We start from the raw sequence: 23,071 nt of genomic DNA, 5'->3' as shown, positions 1-23,071 counted from the left end.
TGAGTATAATTACAAATATAATTATATATATCAAGGAAAATAGTATCATTCTCTATTAAATAAAATAAAATAAAATAAAAGAAGAAAAAAAGAAGAAGAACGTACAGTACACAATGATACTCAGATGAGTACGTACTAATTAACTGATACATACAATCATTATGGGGATCTGAATTGTAACAAAAATGAGAAGATAACTACTTACGTACTCAGAGTATTCGCATCTCATTTTTTATAAAAATTTTTATAATTTAGTTTAAAAATACATTTTTTAAAATTCTTCTTTAAATTTTACTCATCTTTTAAAACCTTCATACATTCCTATTATTTCTCTATTTTATTAAAATAATATTTCTCTATTCTTTTTTTTATTACTTTTTTCTCTCACTTTCATTTACAAATTTAACTAAATATTTTTTCTTATGTTTTGAACTATTACTCTAATGAATATTTTAAACAAAAATTAAAATTATTTTTTTATGAACATGATAATATTTTTAAAATTAATTAAATTATTTTAAAATTACTATTTAAAACTATAATAAATATGAGTATGCGAGAAAGTGTAGATGATTGAAAAAATATTTATTTTATATATTAAAATAAAAAGGACTCACTGTTTATCCCCTAAACATTTTTTCTAAAATAAGAATATGGATGTGGGGATATTTGAATCAAAACCCTATAATAAATATCAAATTATGAAAAATTCGATATTTTAAGACACTAAATGTGAAAGCTCTTAAAAATAGAATTAATATTTAAGTAGCTAGCTAGCTCATATAATATATATGTAGAAGATATGTATATATATGGTGCATGCATGGAGTGCTGGTCTTTGTCTAAAGATGCCTTGCCGTTGCCGATATGCAGAACTGGCGTTGAAGACAATAACGACCAGCTGGCTGCCACTGCCATCACATTCTTCAAAAAATGTCTGCGCGCGCACCAGACGATGCAAAATTAACGTGGAGATCGACGATCGATGATAGTACAGGAGTCGGGCATTGCCGGCGCCATCCGCAATTTACTGGTCAATTGCTTTTGTGGACCTGGCATGATATTCTTTATATTATTCGGCTAGCTAGCAAGCTATCTGTCTTGATTTCTTGTTAGGTTCGTCAACCTCTACATATCAACGACAGCTTGACGGTCCATGCATGTATACAAAATTAATGTTCACCGTTCACAAACACATCTGGCCAGCTGGATCCTTAATTGCTCAATTTGATCGGATCTGTCACTGTTAGAGACAAGATCATGGTCATTGACCAGCTGGTAATTGTTATTAAGTGCTTCTTAATCAAAGAGATTAATCAGTTAAGGAGAAAGAGAATGCCATAATATATGCTATAACTCGATACTTTTGATATTAATCTATCACATGAGCATGTTGTATGGTGAAATTATAATTTATTTATATAAACATCAATTTAAATTGGCATAATATTTTATAATAAGATGTAAATATATATTATAGACATATATTCTCGAGACTACTTAATAATTATTTGTTTTGTTCCCTAAAAAAAAAAAAATTACTTGTTTTGTTGTTGGTTGAGTACTAACCTAGTAACTTGTGACAGGCCCATGACTCAGAAGTAGGCTTATTAAAAGGCCCACGACTTAAAGTCAAGGTCTACAAGAGTTTATGTCCCACAAATCTTGAAAAAAGGGTGCAAGGCACAAATCCTTTGAGGGGCTCGCAGCCCCTAGGCCTTTATAAAGGGCACCAACCTGAAGTCTCCAAAGGGATCGACACGGCCCTAGCCAGAATGTCCATTTCTACCATATGACAGGCCCTATAGGACATATACTCGAACCCACAATGGTATCGACTGCAATCACTACAACATAAGTGGTAATTTTCGTCCTAAAATATTTATTGGGATCAAAAAAATTATCCCCAGATCGTTCTAATAACAATATTCTAAAAAATATTTTAAGACAAAAATATCAATTTCATACTAAAAATATCTTTTGGAATAAACTTGAGCAAAACTGTTTGATCGTGTTTGAATAGAATATTTTTTTTTTAGACGATTGAATTTTGTTCCAAAATCACGTTTGAACGGTACAAACTTGACATTTGAACGCCAAATATGTTTGAACACATCCTTTATGAGTGGTCGATCGATACTAGTTTGTTCGACCAAATAGGCATGAGGAAACGTTTGAAACAAACAATTTAATGGTCGAATAGTAAAATATGTTTGAACGTATTGAGTAAGACATTCGATCGGACCATGATAAGATCGAACAATTTGTTATAAGATGATGTTCGAACATTTATTTCATCTTCGATGATTTTGTTCGAACAGTTGCAAGTACTATTCGAACATTTAATACCGATTACATTCGAATGTTTTATATCAATGTTTGAATGATTTTACTTATTTTGTTCGAACGTTTTTTAGTCATTTGAACCATAACTATTTTATTTTAAGGAATAATGAAAAATCAAATAGATATACATAATATTTAAAAAAAAGACATTTTTTAAAAAAAGATTTATTTATCAAAAAAAAAAATTTTAAAAAGACATTACAATTTGTTCAATACCCATAAAAGTAGTCTAATAAATACAAACTAAATAAATAAAACAGCAGTACTAGCGTTTTTCATACAGAAATAGATCCCAAAATATGAACGTATAATGTAAATCAATTGCTTAGAAGCTTGAATTGTTGCATAAACATATACATTTGAAGTTGCACCTCTCTCCTTCTATCACAAGCAGATAAGGAGATTTTGCTAAAGGCTGTTATTCAAGCCATACCTACTTTTGCTATGAGTGTATTCAACTTACCAAGAAGGCTTTGCAAGGAGATATCTTTACTCATGACAAGATTTTGGTGGGGACACAAGCAGAATGATAAGAAAATTCAATTGAGAAGCTGGTTTAAATTAGGTGAATCAAAGCATAGTGGAGGGTTGGGATTTCATGATCTTGAATGCTTTAATAAGACAATGCTTGCTAGGCAGTGTTGGAGAATGTTGAGTTGCCATTGCTCACTAGTGGCTAAGATAATGAAAGAGAAGTAGTTCAAGTATGAGGAGTTGGTTGAAGCTAAACTGGGTGGGGGTCCTTCCTTCATATGGAGGAGTTTGTGGTCTTCTTTAGATTTAGTGAAAGATATGGAGGGTGGAGGATGGAAGTATGATTAAAATATGGAAGGACAAATGACTATCAATTTCAACTTCTCATTATGTGAAGTCTCATGTTAAAAACCTACCAGGTGATTCAAAGGTGCAACAACTCATTAATATGGATAATGGCTTATGGAAGGAAAGCCTGATTTATGATACTTGTTTTTGTAGATGATGCAAAGTCTATCTAAAGTATCCCTTTTAGCAGGTGGAGAGCAGTAGACAAAATTGTGTGAGGTGCTTCAATTGATGGTAAATTATCAGTCAAGAGTGCTTACCACCTAGAGCATAAAAGGATGAAAAGGTTGAAAGGGGAATCTTCAATAGGGGTTAACATAGAAACATTGTGGCTCCTCATATGGGGGTTAAATGTTCAAGGGGTGGTGAAGCAGTTTATGTGGAAGGCTGGCCATGATCTGCTTCCTACTAAGCAAAACATATTCAAGAAGCATATCACAGATACACGTTTGTGCCCAATCTGTGAGAGGAAAACTGAAACAATAATGCACGCACTATGGAGCTGTCCTGTTGCATTGAATGTCTGAAACTGAAAGTACTGTACAGAAATGGAGTTCCTTAGAATATGATTTTGTGGATTTATTGAAAAGACTAAGTTTACATCTAAAAGTGGAGGAGGTAGAGGTGGTAGCTTGTACTATAAGAAAGATTTAATTAAGAAGAATCTCAATGCCTTTTTATAAAAAATTTGAAGATTCGAGTAGTGTCATGAGAACTGCCAAATATGGACTAAATGAGTTTGTCTCAGCTCAAACACATCAACCGAAGGCACTGTTGCATGGGAATATTGACAGAGGAGTGGTAAAGTGGAAAAAACCCATTCAATTGGCAGTGAAAGCAAACCGAGATGCTGATGTGGATGCTCAACATAAAATGGTGGGTATGGGAGTAGTCATTGGAGATTCAGAGGGGGAGATGTTGGCATGTCTGTGTTCAACTGTTGATCACATATAGAAACCGATTGTTGCTGAAGCGTTGGCTCTGAGAAGAGCAGCTGTACCATGGGCAGAGTTGGCCCTTATGGATGTGGTATTGGAGTGAGACTCTCAATTAGTAGTGAAAGCTACTAATAGTAGAGAAGAGATATGAGCATAGTATGGAAATATCATTGAAAATGTAAGGATGGTAATGACTAATAGGTTAAATTGAGGGGTAAGGTTTGTGTACAGGTAAGCAAACAATACAACACACAAACTAGCAAAATTAACATTTTCTTTTTCTGATGAGAGGGTGTGGGTAGATGATGGCCCTTTAGAGATTACAAATGATTTATTGAAAGAGAAATATTGTAATGACTTATTTGTATTGGTTTTCAATAAAGATGTTACATTTGACTTTCAAATAAACAAAACACCTACACAAACACACAAAATATATATAGCATAATTGCTACTCATGGGGAGGAAAGGGTATGGAGGTATATTGTAGGGTTGGTAAGAGATCATAGCGTTACAAGAAAAATAAATATTTGTGATAAGTTATTTATGAAGAAAAGAATTATTTGCAACGGGAATAGATACATTTTAACATAAAATAATCATTTTAATAAAAAAATAATTAATAATAAATAAAAATTTTTTTTAATATATTTTTATGGTGACGAGTATCTATTAATACATTGAGACCACAGTGCCTGAGACCACGGCCACTAATGCATGTGGTCCATGTGCTAGTCTGAGAAGGCGGGGAGGGGATTGGCAGCGTTGGCATTTGCTGGCGGCGGACGTGTAGTAATGAAGTAACATAAAAGAGCTCCTGAATCCTCCGCCTATAATATAGCAACTGAGGGTTTTTTTTATATTAAATTATTATTATTATTTTGCTGTGAGGGTTTCATATAAAAATAAAAAGAGTAAATTTTTATGAAACGAACAAAGTACTTGGCTATACTCCATATTTCTATTTTATTTTTATACTATTTATATATAAGATGTGACATATTTATTATTATTAGATAATAAAATAGATCATTTAATAATAATAAATATGTTTTATCTTATATAATAGGATGTGAGTAGAATGTTGGTACGTTGTATAGAATTTTCCTTCATCAAAATGATTATTTTTTATCAAAATAAATCCATTCTCGTTACAAATAACTCGTTATAAATACTCATTTATTGCAGTGAAAATAGATAGAAGGAAAACAAGTTACAGGAATTGTTCACAAATCAACCCTATTTAGTTATATTTACCGGATAGGCAGAATAAGAATATCCAAGATGCAATGATCTTCTCGAGGCGTGTAGGGACTTCAGATATTGGTGCATTGATCCGTAAATGATGGCGTGCATCAAGAGGCTTTGTCTTGAGAAAAGATACCATATTTATATGGCTACGGCCATAACCAAACCATTCTCATCATCATCTTCATTCAACAAGAAAAGCATATCATATAGTCGTCTCAGCTTTATCTTCCCATCTGATTCTTAAAGGGTGTCCAAACTCATCTCCGTTAATTGGGCACTTTGACCTTCAACTTTCAAGACTTCAACCTCTCTCTCTCTCTCTCTCTCTCTCTCTCTCTCTCTCTCTCTCTCTCTCTCTCTCTCTCTCTCTCTCTCTCTCTCTGTTTTAATTCCTTAATTGGCAAGGCCCCGCATGCGGGGATCTATCTGCCCATGATGTAGATCCAACTGGCCGGACTTGTAAATGTTTGGCAACCCTGTCGTCTACTATATATACCTTATCTTCATTAAAGTTCAATGAATGGTTCAAAAAACATGGAACATATGTTTATAATGAGATTCTAGTTCTATGGCTTAGAACAAGATCAAGATAACAACATTCAAACGAAAGAATGAAAACGTGGTCCAAGCAACGACCATACATATTCTAAATTAGGAAAATGGAAACCGAGTGAAAGGAATCAGATTTCCCTGATCTCTTTGTGCATGGCATTCTAAAAAGATAGCGCACACATCCATATAGATACTCATCACCTTCCTTTTTATGGAAAAAGTAGTAAACATATAAAATGCAAATAAATGAAAAGAAAGAGGAATTTCTTTTTATGTCAAAAGAGTACAACTTTAAGAAAACCTTCAAGCTTGTACCACAAATTCTAATTTTGGTGCAATGGATAAGGAAGGCCTTGCTGGATATCACCAATAAGTACCAAATATATACCATCTTTTTGTTAATATAAATAGTTTGATTTGCATACATATCTTATATAAAAATATTTACAAATTGATATAGGTAGATTTTATTATTTATTTTATATCTTAATACTCTCACTCACGTGTAGACCAGACTTGTCATCAATAAGTGATCCAATACGTGAAATATTTAATTAAATGAAATAGAGTGTGGAGTCAGAGTTCGAACTCAAGACTTCTGTTTTGATACCATGTGAAATCATCATTTATTTTATATCTTAAATCTACAATAAAAAAAAAATTAAAAAAAAATTTACAGACAAATCACAATAAATTATATTCATTTATAAATTTAATTGCCTAAAATTTCTATACTCATATAACACTTCTCTTTCATTCATTTCTACCTTTTCCCCCTTCTGTTCAAGTACTACTTTTCGTACGCATTTACGATGGGATTAAAAAATCTAGATGAAATCTCTTTACTTTTAGATCTTCTATATGCGGAGGTTGCCGTTGTTCAAGTTCTTGTATATATAGGAACGAGAGATGCATGTAAAAGACCCAAATACATACCCATCACTGTCACTCCTCTGCTAAAGAAAGCCATAACCAGCAAACACTTAAATCTTGGATTGAAAGGATTTTTCATTCTCAGATATGTCGAACCAACATTATCAGCAACGCAACCACAAGAAGCATACACTACACCTCCCCAAGCGCATAATCTTGCTTCGCCATGGCCAGTCTGCTGGAAATCTCGACAACTCCGCTTACACCAAAATCCCCGACCCCCAAATCCCGCTTACCCCGGCCGGCCTCGCCCAGGCCCGCCTCGCCGGAACCAACTTACGTCACCTCATTTCCAGATCCTCCTCCTCTTCCCACTGGCGCGTCCATTTCTACGTCTCCCCCTACCTCCGCACCCGATCCACGCTCCGGGAGATCGGCCGCTCTTTCTCCAAGCGCCGGGTCATCGGGGTCCGAGAGGAATGCCGTGTCCGAGAGCAGGATTTTGGAAACTTCCAAGTGGAGGAGGGGATGAAAGTGATCAAAGAGACTCGGGAAAGGTACGGCAGGTTCTTCTATCGCTTCCCCGAGGGCGAGTCCGCCGCCGATGTCTTCGATCGCGTTTCCAGTTATGTGCTTTTCTTCTTCTTCTTATTATAATAATTTTTATTGTTTTGGGCCTAAACCTTATTAGGAGCTAATTCAAGGAACTGACCGTTAGTCTGGAATAGTGGATTATAAGTATCTTAGGATGCTAGAGGCTTGTCCAGAATTTGTGGTTCAAACCCAAAACTTTGAATCAGAAGTTGACTGGCCAATCTTCATATGATACCTATTGATTTCGAATCTGTGTGAGACACTGGTTCCTTTTGAAGTGCATTAATCAATTCTCACTTGGGAGATGTGTTTACCACAAGCAACACCAGATATGGTAACGAATTCAGTCAACTAAGTTTCTAGCTGCTCGTTACTGGAAGTTAGTTTGCACGGCACCAAGCATGCATGCGGCACTACTATCTTTATTGTTAGTGTGACTCACATCTTGATATCGTTCTCCCCAAATCAAACTGTAATTTGGAGAGGGGTGGTTGCTTGTGCATGTTATAGTAAGAAGGTTCCTTATGCTAAAGTGCCATATCCACATTCAGAACATATTTTGCCCATTGTGCTTGTGTATATACGTGCTGGGGTTTTTCATTTGGTGTATAAGCTAATTAACCTTGAGCCACACGAGGGAGAGTCAAATCATAATTCCTTCGATTTCTTAGGAAGGAATTATGATTTGCATGTGCGAAGTACAACCTGCAAATCGACCATGACCTGTAAACCTCCCGATTCTATTAATATTCTGATTTTTAAGGATTGATATGTTTCAGTTTTTTCCAGTAAGAGGGAAATGCAAATGCATGAATTATTCCTCTATTATGATTGTAGTTGGGGATTGTGGAGTCTGTCATTTGAAAGTATAGTCCAAAAAATGGAATTTGTTTTCAGAATTTTATGTGATTGAAATGAAAATAATGAAGAGAGAACTTGAATCTTGCAGATTTCCTTGAATCTCTGTGGAGGGACATAGAAATGAACAGGCTTCACCATGACCATTCCGATGACCTGAGTCTCATAATTATATCACACGGGCTAACCTCACGTGTCTTCCTCATGAAGTGGTTCAAGTGGACGGTTGAGCAATTTGAGCTCTTAAACAATCCTGGGAACTGTGAATTCCGAGTGCTGGAGTTAGGAAGTGGTGGAGAATACAGCCTAGCAATCCATCACACAGAGGAGGAAATGAGAGAATGGGGACTGGATTCTGAGATGATAGCTGACCAAAAATTGCGAGCCCATGGTAACAGGGGTGCTTGGGACGACAATTGTCCCTGTTATCTTGATACTTTTTTTGACCCTCTGGCTGATTCTGATGACAACGAATATGAAGACAGTGATGACAAAACTCCAAGTGATGCTTCAAGTATATCCGCATAGGTTACCTAGCATTTGATTTGGAGATCATTTTTATTTTTTTATTCACTTGGTTGCTGTTTTTGCATATTGAATCAAATATTAGAAAAGGGAATTTTCAAGGCTGATTTGGTTGTCTAGTCATATTGTAAAAATCGAAAGTTTATCTTATAATTTAAGAATAGGGAAGATGACAATCGTTTAGAAACTCTTAAAAGAACTGCTGTTGTAACCCTTGACTTCCATGTTGGGGATTGAAAAAAACAGAGACTGCAGTTTTGATATTTTAACTTGTAATCACTCATTCGTGGATATTGTAAGCATTCAAATTTGACTCTAGTGTTGTTCTCAGTAAACTGCTGCCTCCGAATACATAAAAATATTATGTGCGGATCCTAAACCAGTATCCCGATAGTTGATCTTCGAAATTCTTTACAAGGCAGAACAACTTTGTGCTTGACAGGTAATTTCTGTCTTCATCTTACAAGTTCTAGTGTACTTTTGAGAGGACGAGAAGTTGCACGCTTTTGTGCATAATGTGAAGTCTTCGAATCATCGAATGCACAACCTTCGTTGGTCATCACTTAAGTTTTTAGTACAAGCAATGATTGAATTTGGTATAAAAGCATATGTCCTGAACTCCATTGCTAACTAACTAAACTAACTCTTTCATTACTGCTTCATGCTCAAGGTTTGCAAAGTTTTGGCGTTACTCTCTTCTGCAATTTCAAATGGGAAAAGAAAACTCTTTTTGCGGGTGCAAACAAGCCAAAAACGACCTATAGAAGCTTGGAAGGTTGTTGACTTGTTGGCAACGAGCAGAACCGAAGAGTGATCTCCTTCTTAGGTTGAAAAGCGTCCCCAACTTATGCCCATTGCAGGGGAACGCCTTTTGGCTTGATAATGGCAAGTTGGGAACTACTGTTTAGACTGCATATAATATCTAAGAGAACATCTCTATAAAGCTCACTCTGATTTGCTCTTTCGAGGTTTTCTATCAAATTTGATAAGGATGGTTATCTGCTTTACTTTGTGGCAACCATCTGTTTTCTTTGTACGTTCTGAATTCTGAGGCTTTGAAAAGATATAGAGTTGGGTACCCCACCCAGGAGAAAAAATGTAGCCATTTGAGAGAGAGAGAGAGAGAGAGAGAGAGAGAGGCCATGTGCCAACATGGACCAATTCTAGTCCAATCAGAGGGCGCCATCGGATACTACAGCTAATGCAAAATTTTCACGGCATAGAAAGGTTCTCCCGTTCCCAAACGAACACGATGATTAAGGACCCAAACAGCTAACCAAATCTCTCTCTCTTTTCCTACCTATCGCTGCAAATCTACCTGCATTTTGCGAATCCAATAAATCTCTTCTTTACACTTTCCCGGGATCTGGGCCTCCTTTATTTTCCCTGCAAAAAAAGAAAAAGAAAGCAAGATATTGTCTTCCACTCACACTGACACATGAAATCCTAAATGAAAGTTAGAGTCCTTCAATCATTGGGTTTCAGTCAAGTTCTGAGTGTACGACCGGGATCTTGAAGTGGGTGCCTGATATATATATATATATATATATATATATATTCTTGGGTATTTTCTAATTCCTGCTGAAGAGTTCACACACACTACTAGAAGACACCCAGGTGATTTAATGATTGTGTCATAAAATTGTGAGACCCAGATCCTGCAATTTTTATCTAGTTTCCAATCTCGGGAACTCTTCATTTTTTCACTGTAACATTCACACGCTCCTCGTGGACACCAAAGATTGAGTTATCCAGATTTTCACTTCATGGACTAGATCTTGAAAGGTGTTTGGTAATTGATCTTGGTTTTTTTCTTAAGATTTTTGGCAGCAAATCGCCTTAGGATTTTTTTTTTTTGTGCGGAGTAGATGGCTTATCCACCAGACCAAGGACTCTATACTGGTGTTTTGAGGTTGGTGTTGGTTTTGGTGGGGGTGAGTTTGGTTGGCTTCACAATTGGGCCATCCATGTTACGGCGCTTGACAGGGAATTCAACTGCTCAAGTTTCATGTCCTTCATGTGTTTGTGATTGTTCTTCAGAGGATTTCCTCTCCATACCTTTAGGTGAGGTTCAGCTTTCATTCCTTGTTAAAAGCATTCTAAATAAAGAAACATTGGTCAATTTGCATATTTAGGTCTGACTCCTCTGTCTGACTTTTGAGAATTTAGTATAAAATTGTTTTGGATCACGTTCTCTTGTTGGCATAATAACTAATGCTCCTTGGTAGTAATGCCTAAGATGATTCAGTTTGCCGAATGATGGATGAATTCGGTCTTAGAATTTTATTATTTTTCATTCTTGATCCCAATTAGTTATAGAATTTTTTTTTTTTTAATCTTGTATAATAATATTGTTAATTTATTCTCTTGTTAAAATCTGGAGAATGTAGCTTTGTTAAAATGATTTCCTATTTAGATAAAGATGTACTAAAGTCCAGATTAAGATTTACAACTTTTGAGGAACAGATTATTGAAGGTACTGCTTACAGGTTGTTCTGCTAATTGATTTTTAGGAGCTAGTCATCCTTCTTCTTTTAGCCAGCCCCTACTAGGGTCTTTGCTTTGATTGAGCTAGGGGCTGCTTGGGAGAGTGAAATTTCTACCGATCTATCCTGTTTAACTTCTGTGTGACTGTAAGGCAGGAAATGGGGATTGTAATACTGAGATCTCATATACTTATGGTCTCAGTGGATGATGGTGTAGATTCTACTTGAACTGAAGCGGGTTTTCCTATCCTGGGTTTTCTTGAGTGAATGAGGGGACATAAACATTTTACATGTTCAGGATAAGGGATATATGTGACCATTTGACTGTTAAGCCATTAAATAACTTGTTATGCTTCATCATTTTTTATTTATTTTTTGAGTCTATCTTTTAATTTTCTCGTATTAGTGATATCTTGTTGTCATTTATTTTAATATGTTAGTTTTTTCTTTATCCTTCTTGCAGGAATCCTCAACAGCTCATTTCCAGGTCAGTTCCTGTGTCTTATTTATGTTTTTTGTTGTTAATTGTTATTGTGAGCTCTCCATTGGGACGGGATCAAGTGGCTCTGGCAGTTAGAACCTCTAAAATTTTTTAACAGTTCATTCTTGCATCTAGTGGGATCTTACTTCAGTGCTTCCTGGAATAGGTTCTGATGAACCTTTATCCAAAAAGATATGAAAGTTTTCTCTGATTTGTTTCATTAACATCTGCAGTTTGAAGCATACTATGACTTTAATATTTCCCCTATACGGAAATGTGTTAAGATAAACTTTACTAAAAATATGGTCATATAGGTATTTGAATTAATAATAATGTTTTTAAAGTACTGTAATAGATACTCGTGATCTTTATCTTCAGTATTTTAGCATGCTAAAGTAAACCAACCCTCCCTAATCCTGTGGATGGCAATGCCTTCTCCAGATCTGGATATAAAATGATGGGAAGTTAGAGACAGTGGCTTGCCTTCCAGAAACACTTGGATATTAAAATGGACAATTTTTTTTGGAATAGAATATTTAGTTGCTTAGTTTCTTTTATGCATCAGTATAGATTTTATGATCTGTTGTTGAAAAAGTGAATTCGGTAAGAAGGCTTCCATGATCTAAGAAATTGTTCTATGAGACAAGGAGAGGTCAACTGCAAGGAGTATAGCAAGGAGCCTGAAAAGCCTAGCTTTTGACATTTTTGGATAAATCGAGAAAAAATATGCTCATGGCATCATTTACACATTTGTTGGATACATGTCCTTTTTTACCGCAGTTCTCTTGCAAACCCACTGCATACTTTCTGAAATGCTGTCAAAGTACAAGTCCATTTCCAATATGACCATTCAGAAAGTTTACGTTGTCCAATCATTTTCTTCTCCATGTGCAGACTGTGGTAAAAGCGATCCTGATATGAATGAGGAGATGGGGAAGGATTTTGTAGCTTTACTGTCAGAGGAGCTAAGTTTACAGAAAGCTGTTGCCAATGATTCAATGCAACACACCAAAGCATTAATATCGGATGCTAGGAAAGCCTTTTCCCACTATCAAAAGGAGGCAGAAAAGTGCAGTACTGTAGTGGAAACTTGCGAGGAAGGAAGGGAGAAGGCTGAAAGAGAACTTGCAGAGGAGCTTAAGCTTTCAGCTTTGTGGGAGAAACGAGCTCATGAACTTGGGTGGAAGGTTAACAGAAGAATCTACTCATGAATTTAGTTATAATGATTTTCTTGTATGCTAGAATGTTAGGTTTTTGGTTGTGACATAGATTGTACAACTAATGGTTAAAGGCATCTCATGTGAATATAGATACATTACTAATATTTGCCTTTCTAGCGGTCTTATCTCTAAGAATGAAACATTGTTAGGCTGCCTTCAATAGAAAAGGAGAGCAGATAAATCAAATGAATCAATGCTTTTAGATTTATCATTTATCCAACTTCTCTTGCATTGGACTCTATGATACTTATTGAAGTTAGAGGCCTGCAAAGTTCCTTATTCGGTGAATACAAGGCTGTGAGTATATATTTATCTGTGTTTTTCCTTTTTGCTGACAATGGGCTAAGGGAATACTATACTACTACCAGCAGCTCGGTATATCCAAACTTGGTGGTGCAGGGTGCAATATAGGAAAGGGAGATAACACCAACAGCGGAAAATATTTACTTCTTTTTGGACTTTTCAAAATAAAACTTCCTTTGTTCTTCTAATACAACGAAGGGATGTTTATTTAGATGTCTAACAGTTAGGGTAGGCCACACATGCTTGAAGTCAGAGTGGATGTGCCGCATAGGTACCACTATGTGTCTATGTTATTCGATACTTACTCCGGGACAGTTGGTAGCAGTATAATTATAGTTATTCTCTAAGTAGAAATTGTCAATTCCTGAGAAAATATAGCCTTTCAAGATTTGCTTGGTGAAACTTGGAAGTTGAGCTATTGCTCAGTTATCGTAAGTTTGTATTATGAGAGATCAAATAATACAAATAGAACTATTTTACAATCTATTTTGCAACTGACTTGTTTCACAATTCAAGGTTACTCCGTAGCCACCTTGTTAGCAGTCACCACATATTTTGAAAGGAATAATACTACTTCCATATCGGTATGGAGAACACACTAGTGACAAGCTTGGTCATTCAATTTATAATCAAATGGTGATAAATACACCACATCATATATAGTAGGATGCAAGTGAGATGATGGTGTAGTGTATAGCATTATTCCCAGATTGTAGGGACTAACTACAAATATTAAGCAACTTCGAAATAAAATCTCACAAAGAAGAAAACATCCACCATCTCAATCATCCCATCAATTCAATTCCAGAATTTGCTTTGCACTTTGTAATAAAAGGTGCAAACTGCACATGGGCAGTGTCACCGCTCGTTGTTATTGAGGTACCAAAAGGCCTGTGGCCCTGTATTCTGATAGACTAAAAATGTAGAGCTACAGTCGCCCACAAAAACTGTTACCAAGGGAAATGCTTTACTCTCAATTTGATGCCCAATCCAATATCAAGATCATGACACATTCTTTACGTTTAATTGAGAGGAAGACTTAAAGGCAGGCTCCATCAAGTCAAATATATACTATCTAAGACCGCAAATCCAGCTGCAACACCACCTTCATCTGATGAAGATATCTTTGTCCGCAGCAAGTAACCACATTGGTCATTCATGATCACGTTGTCTTTGTTCCTGCACATTCCAGTTCAATATTGTCAAGTGATTGCAATGAAATTATGTGACAAATATGCCTCAGGCAGTGCTAGTTTAGTGTGAAAAGAAAAAAAAAATGGGGGTAAGAAAACCATTTGGCAGAATGGATGCATAATATAGTGATTTCTGAGGAGAAACATATGTACATCTAAAGAGATCCCTATATGCTACACTTGGCAGGTTAGGGGTCTTCCATTGGATAACTGCCAAGACAATTTACCTTAAGTAAGCACCATATATACCGAGTTCTGATACGGCGTAATCTTTATGACAAATTCCATTGCGCAATAAAAATGTCTGGAAGACAGTTGGGAATATCCTTTGCATAAGAATGTAAGCAGCACTTCCATCTGTCCCTTCCTTCTGCAATCTCAGAAGAGCTTCTCTCACATCAGCACCGTAGATATTGTTCCCTGAAGTGGAATGATACAACATCTAAATAAGGATATTAAAGGAAAGAGTAGCAGGGTTGAGTTTGTGAACTATAAGACCTCCGCCTTCTCGTTGGGGTTTCATGACAAATAACTCAGGTCTTTCAATTGCCTCTTTTACAATATTCGGATCATCCAAGCTCCACAATCCAGCAAAGCATTTCCGTAGTTTGGCAATGTCCTCTTTATTGTCAAGAAACCTGCGGAGAACCAAAAGCTTTATAGGGAGAAAACAGAAGGAGCGAACCTGTTCGTCTGACAAAATTTACGAAAAAGAAACGAAACACAGTTTTGAGGATATATATGAAAGGGAAATAAAAGTACTTCCAGCCAAAACTATTCAGGAAATGTATGCAAGAGAAATAAAAGTACTACTTTCCAATTTTAGCTGGTAAACCATATAAATAATTTCATGATTTGAATCCCTTGAATAAATTAAATCCCTTTGGCTTTTGATAATAATTCGGTCACAAAATAATACCTCTCAAAAGTACATCACATCTTCACCTGAAAATGATTTGCTTAACCTAGTTATCGGCCATTTTTTTAGCCATTAGAAACAAAATAGTTTTACCATTGCTTCCAAAAGCACCAAGTAAAATCCAAAAATGTCTTGACTTTAAAAAAGTGGTAATCATGCAATACCTCTCAAGTACATCTGGCTTTGCAAGTTCTTGTTGAATCTTCTTGGTGCCGGCTAAATGATACGATATTGATGGGCACTTGATGGCAGATGACTGCTCCATAAGTAGCCTAGCCCTCCATTCCTACAAACCAATTTGAATGAGGATGGAAAAATCACATTACAGACACCACAAGAACCATCATTCTGAGCAGCAGAAAATGAGCAAAAGTGCTTACTGATTCTGAGGGATAATCATTTGGTGCATACCCAGCTCTGAAATAAATGACTGCAATTGCTTTGCCACCCCTTTAAATGGAAAGCTTTGGTGTATTAAAGTCAGAAATATAACAAAGTAAAGCATTAAATCTAGATGAGAGATTTTAATCAATACTTCAAGGCATAAGGCTACATACACAAGAAGTGTTCCATCCGAAAGAAGTTCCGCTTCTGCATCAATTTCTGCCATTGTTTTCCGAATAGCCGTAATGTTATATGTGTTAGAAAGCTAAGGAACTGAACTCTTTGGGCTCTGGAAAAAGGCTTTCTTACCAAACAAAGAACATGGATATACCAACACTTGATAGGATGGAAAAGGAAAAATATAGTGCGTTAAAAGTAAAAGCAATTTGGAAAGTATGATTTTCCCATGCTTTTATCCATGTAGGTTCAAAGACACACGATATAATAGCTCAGATGTAATTATGCTAAGTCGTATTTATTTTCAACCCTCATCATATCTTGGAGGCACCTCTAGTCTTTTACACATAGGAGTCTGAGATAGACATGCAAAGGATATCTTTCTTTCAGAACTGCAGAAAGCCAATGTTGGTCATACATATTTCGTTCTTCAGCCTGAACCACAAACATAACAAGAGCCCTGTAAAATTTTATTCACTGTTACAAACACCCCAGTGAATGCTGCAGCAGGAAAGAGACTGATACTATTTTCTTGTCTAACCTGGGGTTGTTATACTCAGTCCAAGCTTTAGCAAATGCCTCCACAAAGTAACTATAAGCATTATTTCCAGGAATCCTTTTAGGATCTAATCCAAGGACTTCACCATAGTGATTAAGTAAGTTTCTGCAGAATGAGCAATGTTAAAATAATTGTTGGTCATTCTTTGTCCTTATATTAATTATCCCATTTAAAAATGACGTCTCTTGGATACCTTAAGTGTTAGAATTATTATCCTTATGGTAAACAGGCAGCAAACCGTTTGGACATAATGACACAGGTAGGAAGTCAACAATGCCATTTGGCCGGTTGACACCCCCGCCATGCTCCTTGATAGCAGTAAGGAGAATGACTAAGATGGTGCTGAAAGCAGCTTAAGATCAATTTAGGTATGACTAACCCTAAGGGTTCACTCAAGTGGTAAGGGCCTTAGTCTTGGTAGTATAAATCGTTTCATAAAACCACTTAACAATCAACATTTCTACCCCACAGCTACTGTGGATCACTCTTCAATAGGCAAGGCTCTCAGAACTATTAGCCGGTTTCTCCCAAGATCCAAATCCTCTTGGGTGCAAGCAATTTCTAGGGGCCATCGGATTGAGAGAATTTCTCCTTAAATTACCCAAGATGCACTTGCAGGAAACTCCTTTTCGGGGGCCTGAACACCCCTGAAATTAGTCGGGACTTTGTTCTCGGACACCCAGTGTCAATAAAAAATAAATAAAAAAGGTATGGCACAGACATTCTCGATGAATGAATGCGACAACTAGACAAGCGAAATGGACATTTCAATGACTGCCTTTGTCTTATTATTTTGGCCCCCGTTTCATTATGGAACACCCTTGAGTTTTTGTTCGCTAAGACTAAAGGGGTCATTTTGTTTGATCGAGGTGCACTAGTGACTTGCTTAATCTGTGAGTATCTGCATCACAACATGTTTAGCGTGGAAGCAAGAATTTAGAGCATCTATGCAGCCACTATTACAAACCAAACTCAGCAGGAAGAAATATTCTCAAATGAAATTCATAAATAGGACTTTTAAGTGTAAATTCTGGAAACATTCAACCTGTGGAGCTCAGTGACACGAGAGCTGAGGCCAGGAAATGAACATGAAATGGTGTTCAGCTCTATTTGAAGGAGCAATTTTGTTTGTTCATCAAGCATATAATCCGAGCGATGTAAACCCAAACGTATGTCCTAGGTATAAAAGTAGAAAAGATTATTAACTTTGCCATAGCTGAACCATAATAATTACTTACTTCTTTATGCCAAATAGAAAGTGAATTTACAAAACCAAAGTTATTAGGTGAGGTGAGCTGGAAACTACATAATATGCCATAATAATTCCATTTAATCTTTCATCACATCATGAACCTAGCAGCCCTAATACAACATGTATAAAACTATTCATTCAAAGAGAATTTATATATTACAAAAATTTGATTTTTTTATTTTAAACATTATTCTCTTGAATTTGGACACACTCGACAAAAACGACTAAGCACCTCTAGAAAGCTCAAAACAAATTCTCTCAAAATGATTGGAGTCCATATGCCCCCAACAATATATGATTACCTCTTTCTTATTAATCTCTAGCATCTTGGAATGAAGATCTAGAAGTCTAGAGGTAAAGGCATCTGCTTTCTTAGTTCTGCAGTGAAGCATAGAAGACAAATATCACAAATATTTTCAATCTCTTTGATCAATGGAACGAAACATGAAACTGAAGAAAACAGAAGTCTGAAAGTAGAAGAAACCAAACTGAAGGTAGATAGACGGGAAACAATACAGATGTAAAAAGACTATTGTAAAATTGGCATAATTAAGAAGACACCAATATGGTATAAGTAAGGACAAGCTAGAGATGCAGAAACTATTTTGCATACACCATACGTATGTCAAGGGACTCGTAGTGCAAAGTACTTTAGACGCAAATAATTGTTAAAAAACAAGGGAAGAAAACGAATAGAGGCTGAGCATGGTGGAAAACCAGTAAATGCTTGCACGGGCATCATATTAGATATGGGTGGCAATTCAAGTTCATGGGCCATGTTCATGTCGCGTCAAAGTATGAGAAGTATTTTGTGTTTGAATATTGTTTGGGAAGGAAATATATGAGAATATCTTATAACAGTTGTGTTGCCAAAGGGCCGTAACCCTTTAATCTCCGCCAGGTTCATGGGTCGTGTAAAAAGTTGTCAGCCCTAATAAGAGCATGGAAAGCTTGAAGTTCCTCGTCAAGTCCCAAAACAAGGATCACTTGGGGAGCTGATTGGGAAAATCCGGCTGACAGCATTTGAGGGCAACGTATTCTGAAATAGGAGATTGATGCAGTGCTAGAGACCAATTTGTCACTCTGACTTATCAAATTCCCAATCAACTCCAACTATAAGAATTCAATAATAGAAAAAATCCTTAGTCCCAACTAATTAGGATAAGGATCAAAATTATGAATACATTGCCTCGTTTGGTTACGCAGTTCAGATGAGATATTTTAAATAGTGGTGAAATTTTTGAATTAAGATGAGATTAAATAATTTGTAAAAAAAGTGTGTTTGGATAGTGAGATAAAATGAGATAATTTTACTTTTTGTGATTTGAAAAAGGTGTAGGTCCCATGGTTAGGAGAGTACCCGTTCACTTGAGATTTTGCACTGTTCATTTACTGTTTTACACTGTTTATGTCATTTTGCACTGTTCACTGTCAGTTTTACACTGTTTTGCACTTTTTATTTAAGTGATATTTTCAAAACTTAAAGATAAAATATACCATTTGGATAGGCAAAACTTCTGGACCATACAGCCCAGATGAGATACTTATCTGGGCATCCAAACCAGCCCTAAAATGAAAGTGTGGCAAGATAGGAACTTTAAAGAGTAAATCTCCATATATATATATATATGAAGTCTATTTTCAAGCGAGTGTGTAGAGCACACCTAATAAAGTGCTTAGATGCCATAATTTGATACATGCTAATAGTTCTATGTAAATTGAATACTTATAATATATATATACACATACTTATTTTTTATCGGTAGGGTAAATCTCCATATGTTAGCAAGAAAATAGGAACAAGAGGGAAATGGCCAACATGCTTGTTGAGGAGAAACAATTGCTTAAGTGGACAAAGTTAATTTACTTCTAGCTCTACAGTGTCTAAAACTTGGAAGGGATAAACCAAAGAGGATTGGTAATGGCAGTCAAAAAGAAAAGCATCTTATTCAGCAATAATAACCAAGAAGGGTGAAATAGTAGAGCTTATTTGATGCATTCCAAGAGAGTAGGCTTTTGCTTTGTTGGGTTGAATAAATTAAGCTGCTTGCTTTGTACATTAAGTTAATGACACAAAAATAAAAGAAGTGTGCGTTTTTGTTTGCATAAGATGGAGAGAAAAGAGAGAGTACCTGGACAATGACTCCTGTAGAAATTTTCCATCCAAACTCACGCGATCGACAAGTTCACTAAAAATGGGGGTCAACTCAACCGCCTGCCTCCATTGATTCTCTGGGAATGGCATGGGCAGTAAGGCAAATGGGGCATGAACCAAGCCTACACCGGGCACTTTTCCCGATCTCTGTGATTTTTAGAACCCAAACATCAAATTCAAGTCTCGATAATTAAATTTAAAACTTCTTCATAGAAAACACACAGCTGACAGCGCATAATTTCCTATATCATTCTCCAAGAAAGAAAGTAAAAAGAAAGCAAAATTCAATTTTCTTCTTTGCTGGGCAACAAACAACTTCCTATCAAATCAATATGAGTAACGATGTAACCTCTAGCTTTTAAGAAAATTATTCCGCACTTCGCATCTGGCCATCACACGACTAGACTCAAATGATGGCCACCAAAACGGTCATTACCGATGAAGAAAATCGGTCGTAAACAACCAAAAGAAAATCTTTTAAGCACCACCAAACTGATCGAGAAACAGAGAGAATAAAAAGAATTATCCTTTTTGTCCAGTGACCTGTACAGACTTGTCGCCAACAACTAGGCCATGGAGAGAGCTCCAAACAAGAGCTTCATACACCATCTCCTCGACCAAAACTTGATCAATCCCGTGATACTCAATCACGGGTTTTCTTGTAGTCCCCTCTTCTTGGTTCTCCACCTCCTCAACTTTCCCACAATTCACAGCCAAACCCGAACAAGGAAACGAGCTCTGGGCCATGATTTTTACCGGTTCTATGAAACGGGTATTGCAGATTTTGTCAAGTGTGGACGAAAAAGGTTTTGGTTTTGATCTGGGATAGGATTGCGATGAGGTAGTGACGGGTGAGGAGTATAGGGTAACCGTGGGAAAAGCGAGGGAGAGAGAAGAGCATGACGAATAGGCAGCACCCATTTTGACTTCGACCGCTTAATTTCGCTGCCTTTTGATTTTGGGTATTGGGTATCGGCCGAAAAAACCGGAATCTCTCTTTTTTCATGCTTTTCTCCCGAGACGAAAGTGATTCTTTCGGAACAACAGAGAGAATGAAATTTCGAAACGTTTTTGTTCAGACATTCTATTGGTAGATGGGTGTGAGAATATACATATATTATTGATGGGATACCATTAAATTAATTTATAATATTTAAATTTATAAATTTTTTTCATATAAATTAAATCTTATCACATTAATAATATAAAATAAATAAAAATTTTATTTTCTCCTTCTATCTATTTTATGAAGAGAAATGATATTTACACTCGTGATTATGCAAGCGTCGCATAATCTCTTTAAAAAAAATAAATTAATACGAGATCTACATGAAAAAAACTAACTTTTTAATCGTAGATCACACTTTTTTTCAAAATGATTATGCGATATTTATAAATTTCACAATTATATATAATATTTGTCTTTTATAAAATAGACACTCAGGTTAATTTGATTGCAAGAATATAATAATACCATCCCTCAATCTTTCATAAATCTTTTAAATCTTTCATTTTAAAAAGACAAAGAAGATTTTCTTTTTATTATCTCTTCAATCATGACACTGATTGAAGAGAGTAATGCTGCTGTGCATACTTTTGAACATCGAATAAAAAAGTAATAAGAGATGTTTTGTAATCCTCAATCCTCCAATCAAATGCTGCAAGAGTACTGGTTCTACCAAACCTGGGCATATGCCCTCCTAATGTTTCGCCAAAAGCAAGCCAGATCTCTTTTCCAGTTTTGCCTTCCAGTTTTACAGGCAATAAAGTTACGTTTGATATGATCTCAAAATAGTTACAAAAAGAATAACAAATAGTTTGTTAATAGTAATATACTATTTATAAATAGTAATGAATAGATTATTGGGAACTCTCAAGATAGAGTTGTGACGGTATTTGTTCACTCTTATGGTCATGTGATGAATACCATTGCGGAGTGCAGAGTGCTCTTTGATGGGCTTCGGCTATGTCGGCAACTGGGATTGAGATATGTTTTTGTAGAGTCAGACTCAATGGTCATAGTTGGGTGGCTGGTATCGGGAGTGTATAAATATTGGTTCTTTTGAAATTTTTTAAAAGAAATTACAACTATTGTAGTGAGCTTAATTTTCGCTTTCAACACATTTTTAGAGAGGCAAATATGGTTGCAGACTTTCTGGCTAAACAAGGCACGCAAGGAATTAATTCAGATTTTTGTGATGACTCTTTTTTGCATGGTCCTATTCGAGGCATTTGTCGATTGGATAAACTTGGTGTTCTTTTTATTCTATGTTGAATTTTGTTTTTGGATCGTGGGATTGATTGTTGGGTATTGGAGAATCTTTATTCTTGATGTTTAAGATTTCAGGGTCTTTATTTTTTCTTTTGGTATTCCACTGCTATAAGTGAAGATTTTTTAATAAAAGTGAAAAAAGGTTACTATTGGACATGTGACATCGACTTTTTTAAAAAAATAAGAATGAATAGACATGACAACATCAACATTTTAGCAAAATCAAATAAAAAAAAAATTCTAGACAGCACTCTTTCAAATCAAGTTAGATCATAAGCTAAATTCCTAATACTGTCTTTTATGTTTTGGTTATGAGTAATAGTATATACCACCACATCACTGTCTCATTTATATCTTATTATATATGATACGACGTATTTATCATAAGTTAATTTGACTGATGTTATGTATTTTGATGTATGAGTTGCCAAAGATTATAAATATAGTATAAAAAAGTATTTAAGAGAAATAAAAAGATATGCATTAAAAAGTACATAAAAATAATAATATTTTATTATTATAAAGCATGAGATATTAATCTAATATAGAATTCAAGTTTTGAGCAGATAGCCAAAATCCAATGCCTATGTTTTAAAAAATGAGTAATGTTATGTATAATCATTTTATATATTTTTTATATACTTCATTGATATGATTAATTGAATCAATTTTTTTAATATACAACTAATCATATTAATAAAATTCACAAAAAAATACGTAAAATGAATGCACATAAATTTTTTTTTTAAAAGGTATAAAAAGCAAGGACGGTTGAAGGGGCGGTAGCTAGTGGAAGTCACTGTGTAGAAAGGGACAGCTCCTCTCCCTACTTCCACGATTCTTCTTGTGAGATAAGAAATGCTGATAGTTTAGCAGGTGACTATGAAATTTCGTTTTGGAACATAGAAGGA

The 23,071-nt window shown here is 35.6% G+C and overlaps 2 protein-coding genes across 2 annotated transcripts; one reads left to right on the top strand and one right to left on the bottom strand.

Moving 5' to 3' along the window:
• The first annotated feature begins 6,717 nt into the window (after positions 1-6,717).
• Positions 6,718-13,154, top strand: LOC122317922 (phosphoglycerate mutase-like protein AT74H). Its single transcript, XM_043135003.1, has 5 exons — positions 6,718-7,407; positions 8,326-8,748; positions 9,430-10,823; positions 11,709-11,732; positions 12,621-13,154. Exons 1-3 carry the CDS (start codon positions 6,930-6,932, stop codon positions 9,540-9,542), a joined length of 1,014 nt encoding a protein of 337 aa, XP_042990937.1. The 5' UTR covers positions 6,718-6,929; the 3' UTR covers positions 9,543-10,823; positions 11,709-11,732; positions 12,621-13,154.
• Positions 13,155-14,011: 857 nt separating this feature from the next.
• LOC122317921 (glutathione synthetase, chloroplastic) lies at positions 14,012-20,927 on the bottom strand. Its single transcript, XM_043135001.1, has 12 exons — positions 20,432-20,927; positions 19,866-20,035; positions 18,036-18,111; positions 17,527-17,657; positions 16,464-16,586; positions 16,302-16,382; positions 15,919-15,999; positions 15,742-15,811; positions 15,526-15,647; positions 14,941-15,080; positions 14,670-14,862; positions 14,012-14,428 (listed from the first exon to the last, which is right to left on the bottom strand). The coding sequence occupies exons 1-12, from the start codon at positions 20,807-20,809 to the stop codon at positions 14,305-14,307; spliced, it is 1,689 nt and encodes a 562-aa protein (XP_042990935.1). The 5' UTR covers positions 20,810-20,927; the 3' UTR covers positions 14,012-14,304.
• Between the last annotated feature and the right edge of the window lie 2,144 nt (positions 20,928-23,071).

This window comes from Carya illinoinensis, chromosome 8 (genome assembly GCF_018687715.1).
Source record: "Carya illinoinensis cultivar Pawnee chromosome 8, C.illinoinensisPawnee_v1, whole genome shotgun sequence".
NCBI lineage: Eukaryota > Viridiplantae > Streptophyta > Magnoliopsida > Fagales > Juglandaceae > Carya > Carya illinoinensis.
This window is presented reverse-complemented; position numbering and strand designations above follow the sequence as displayed.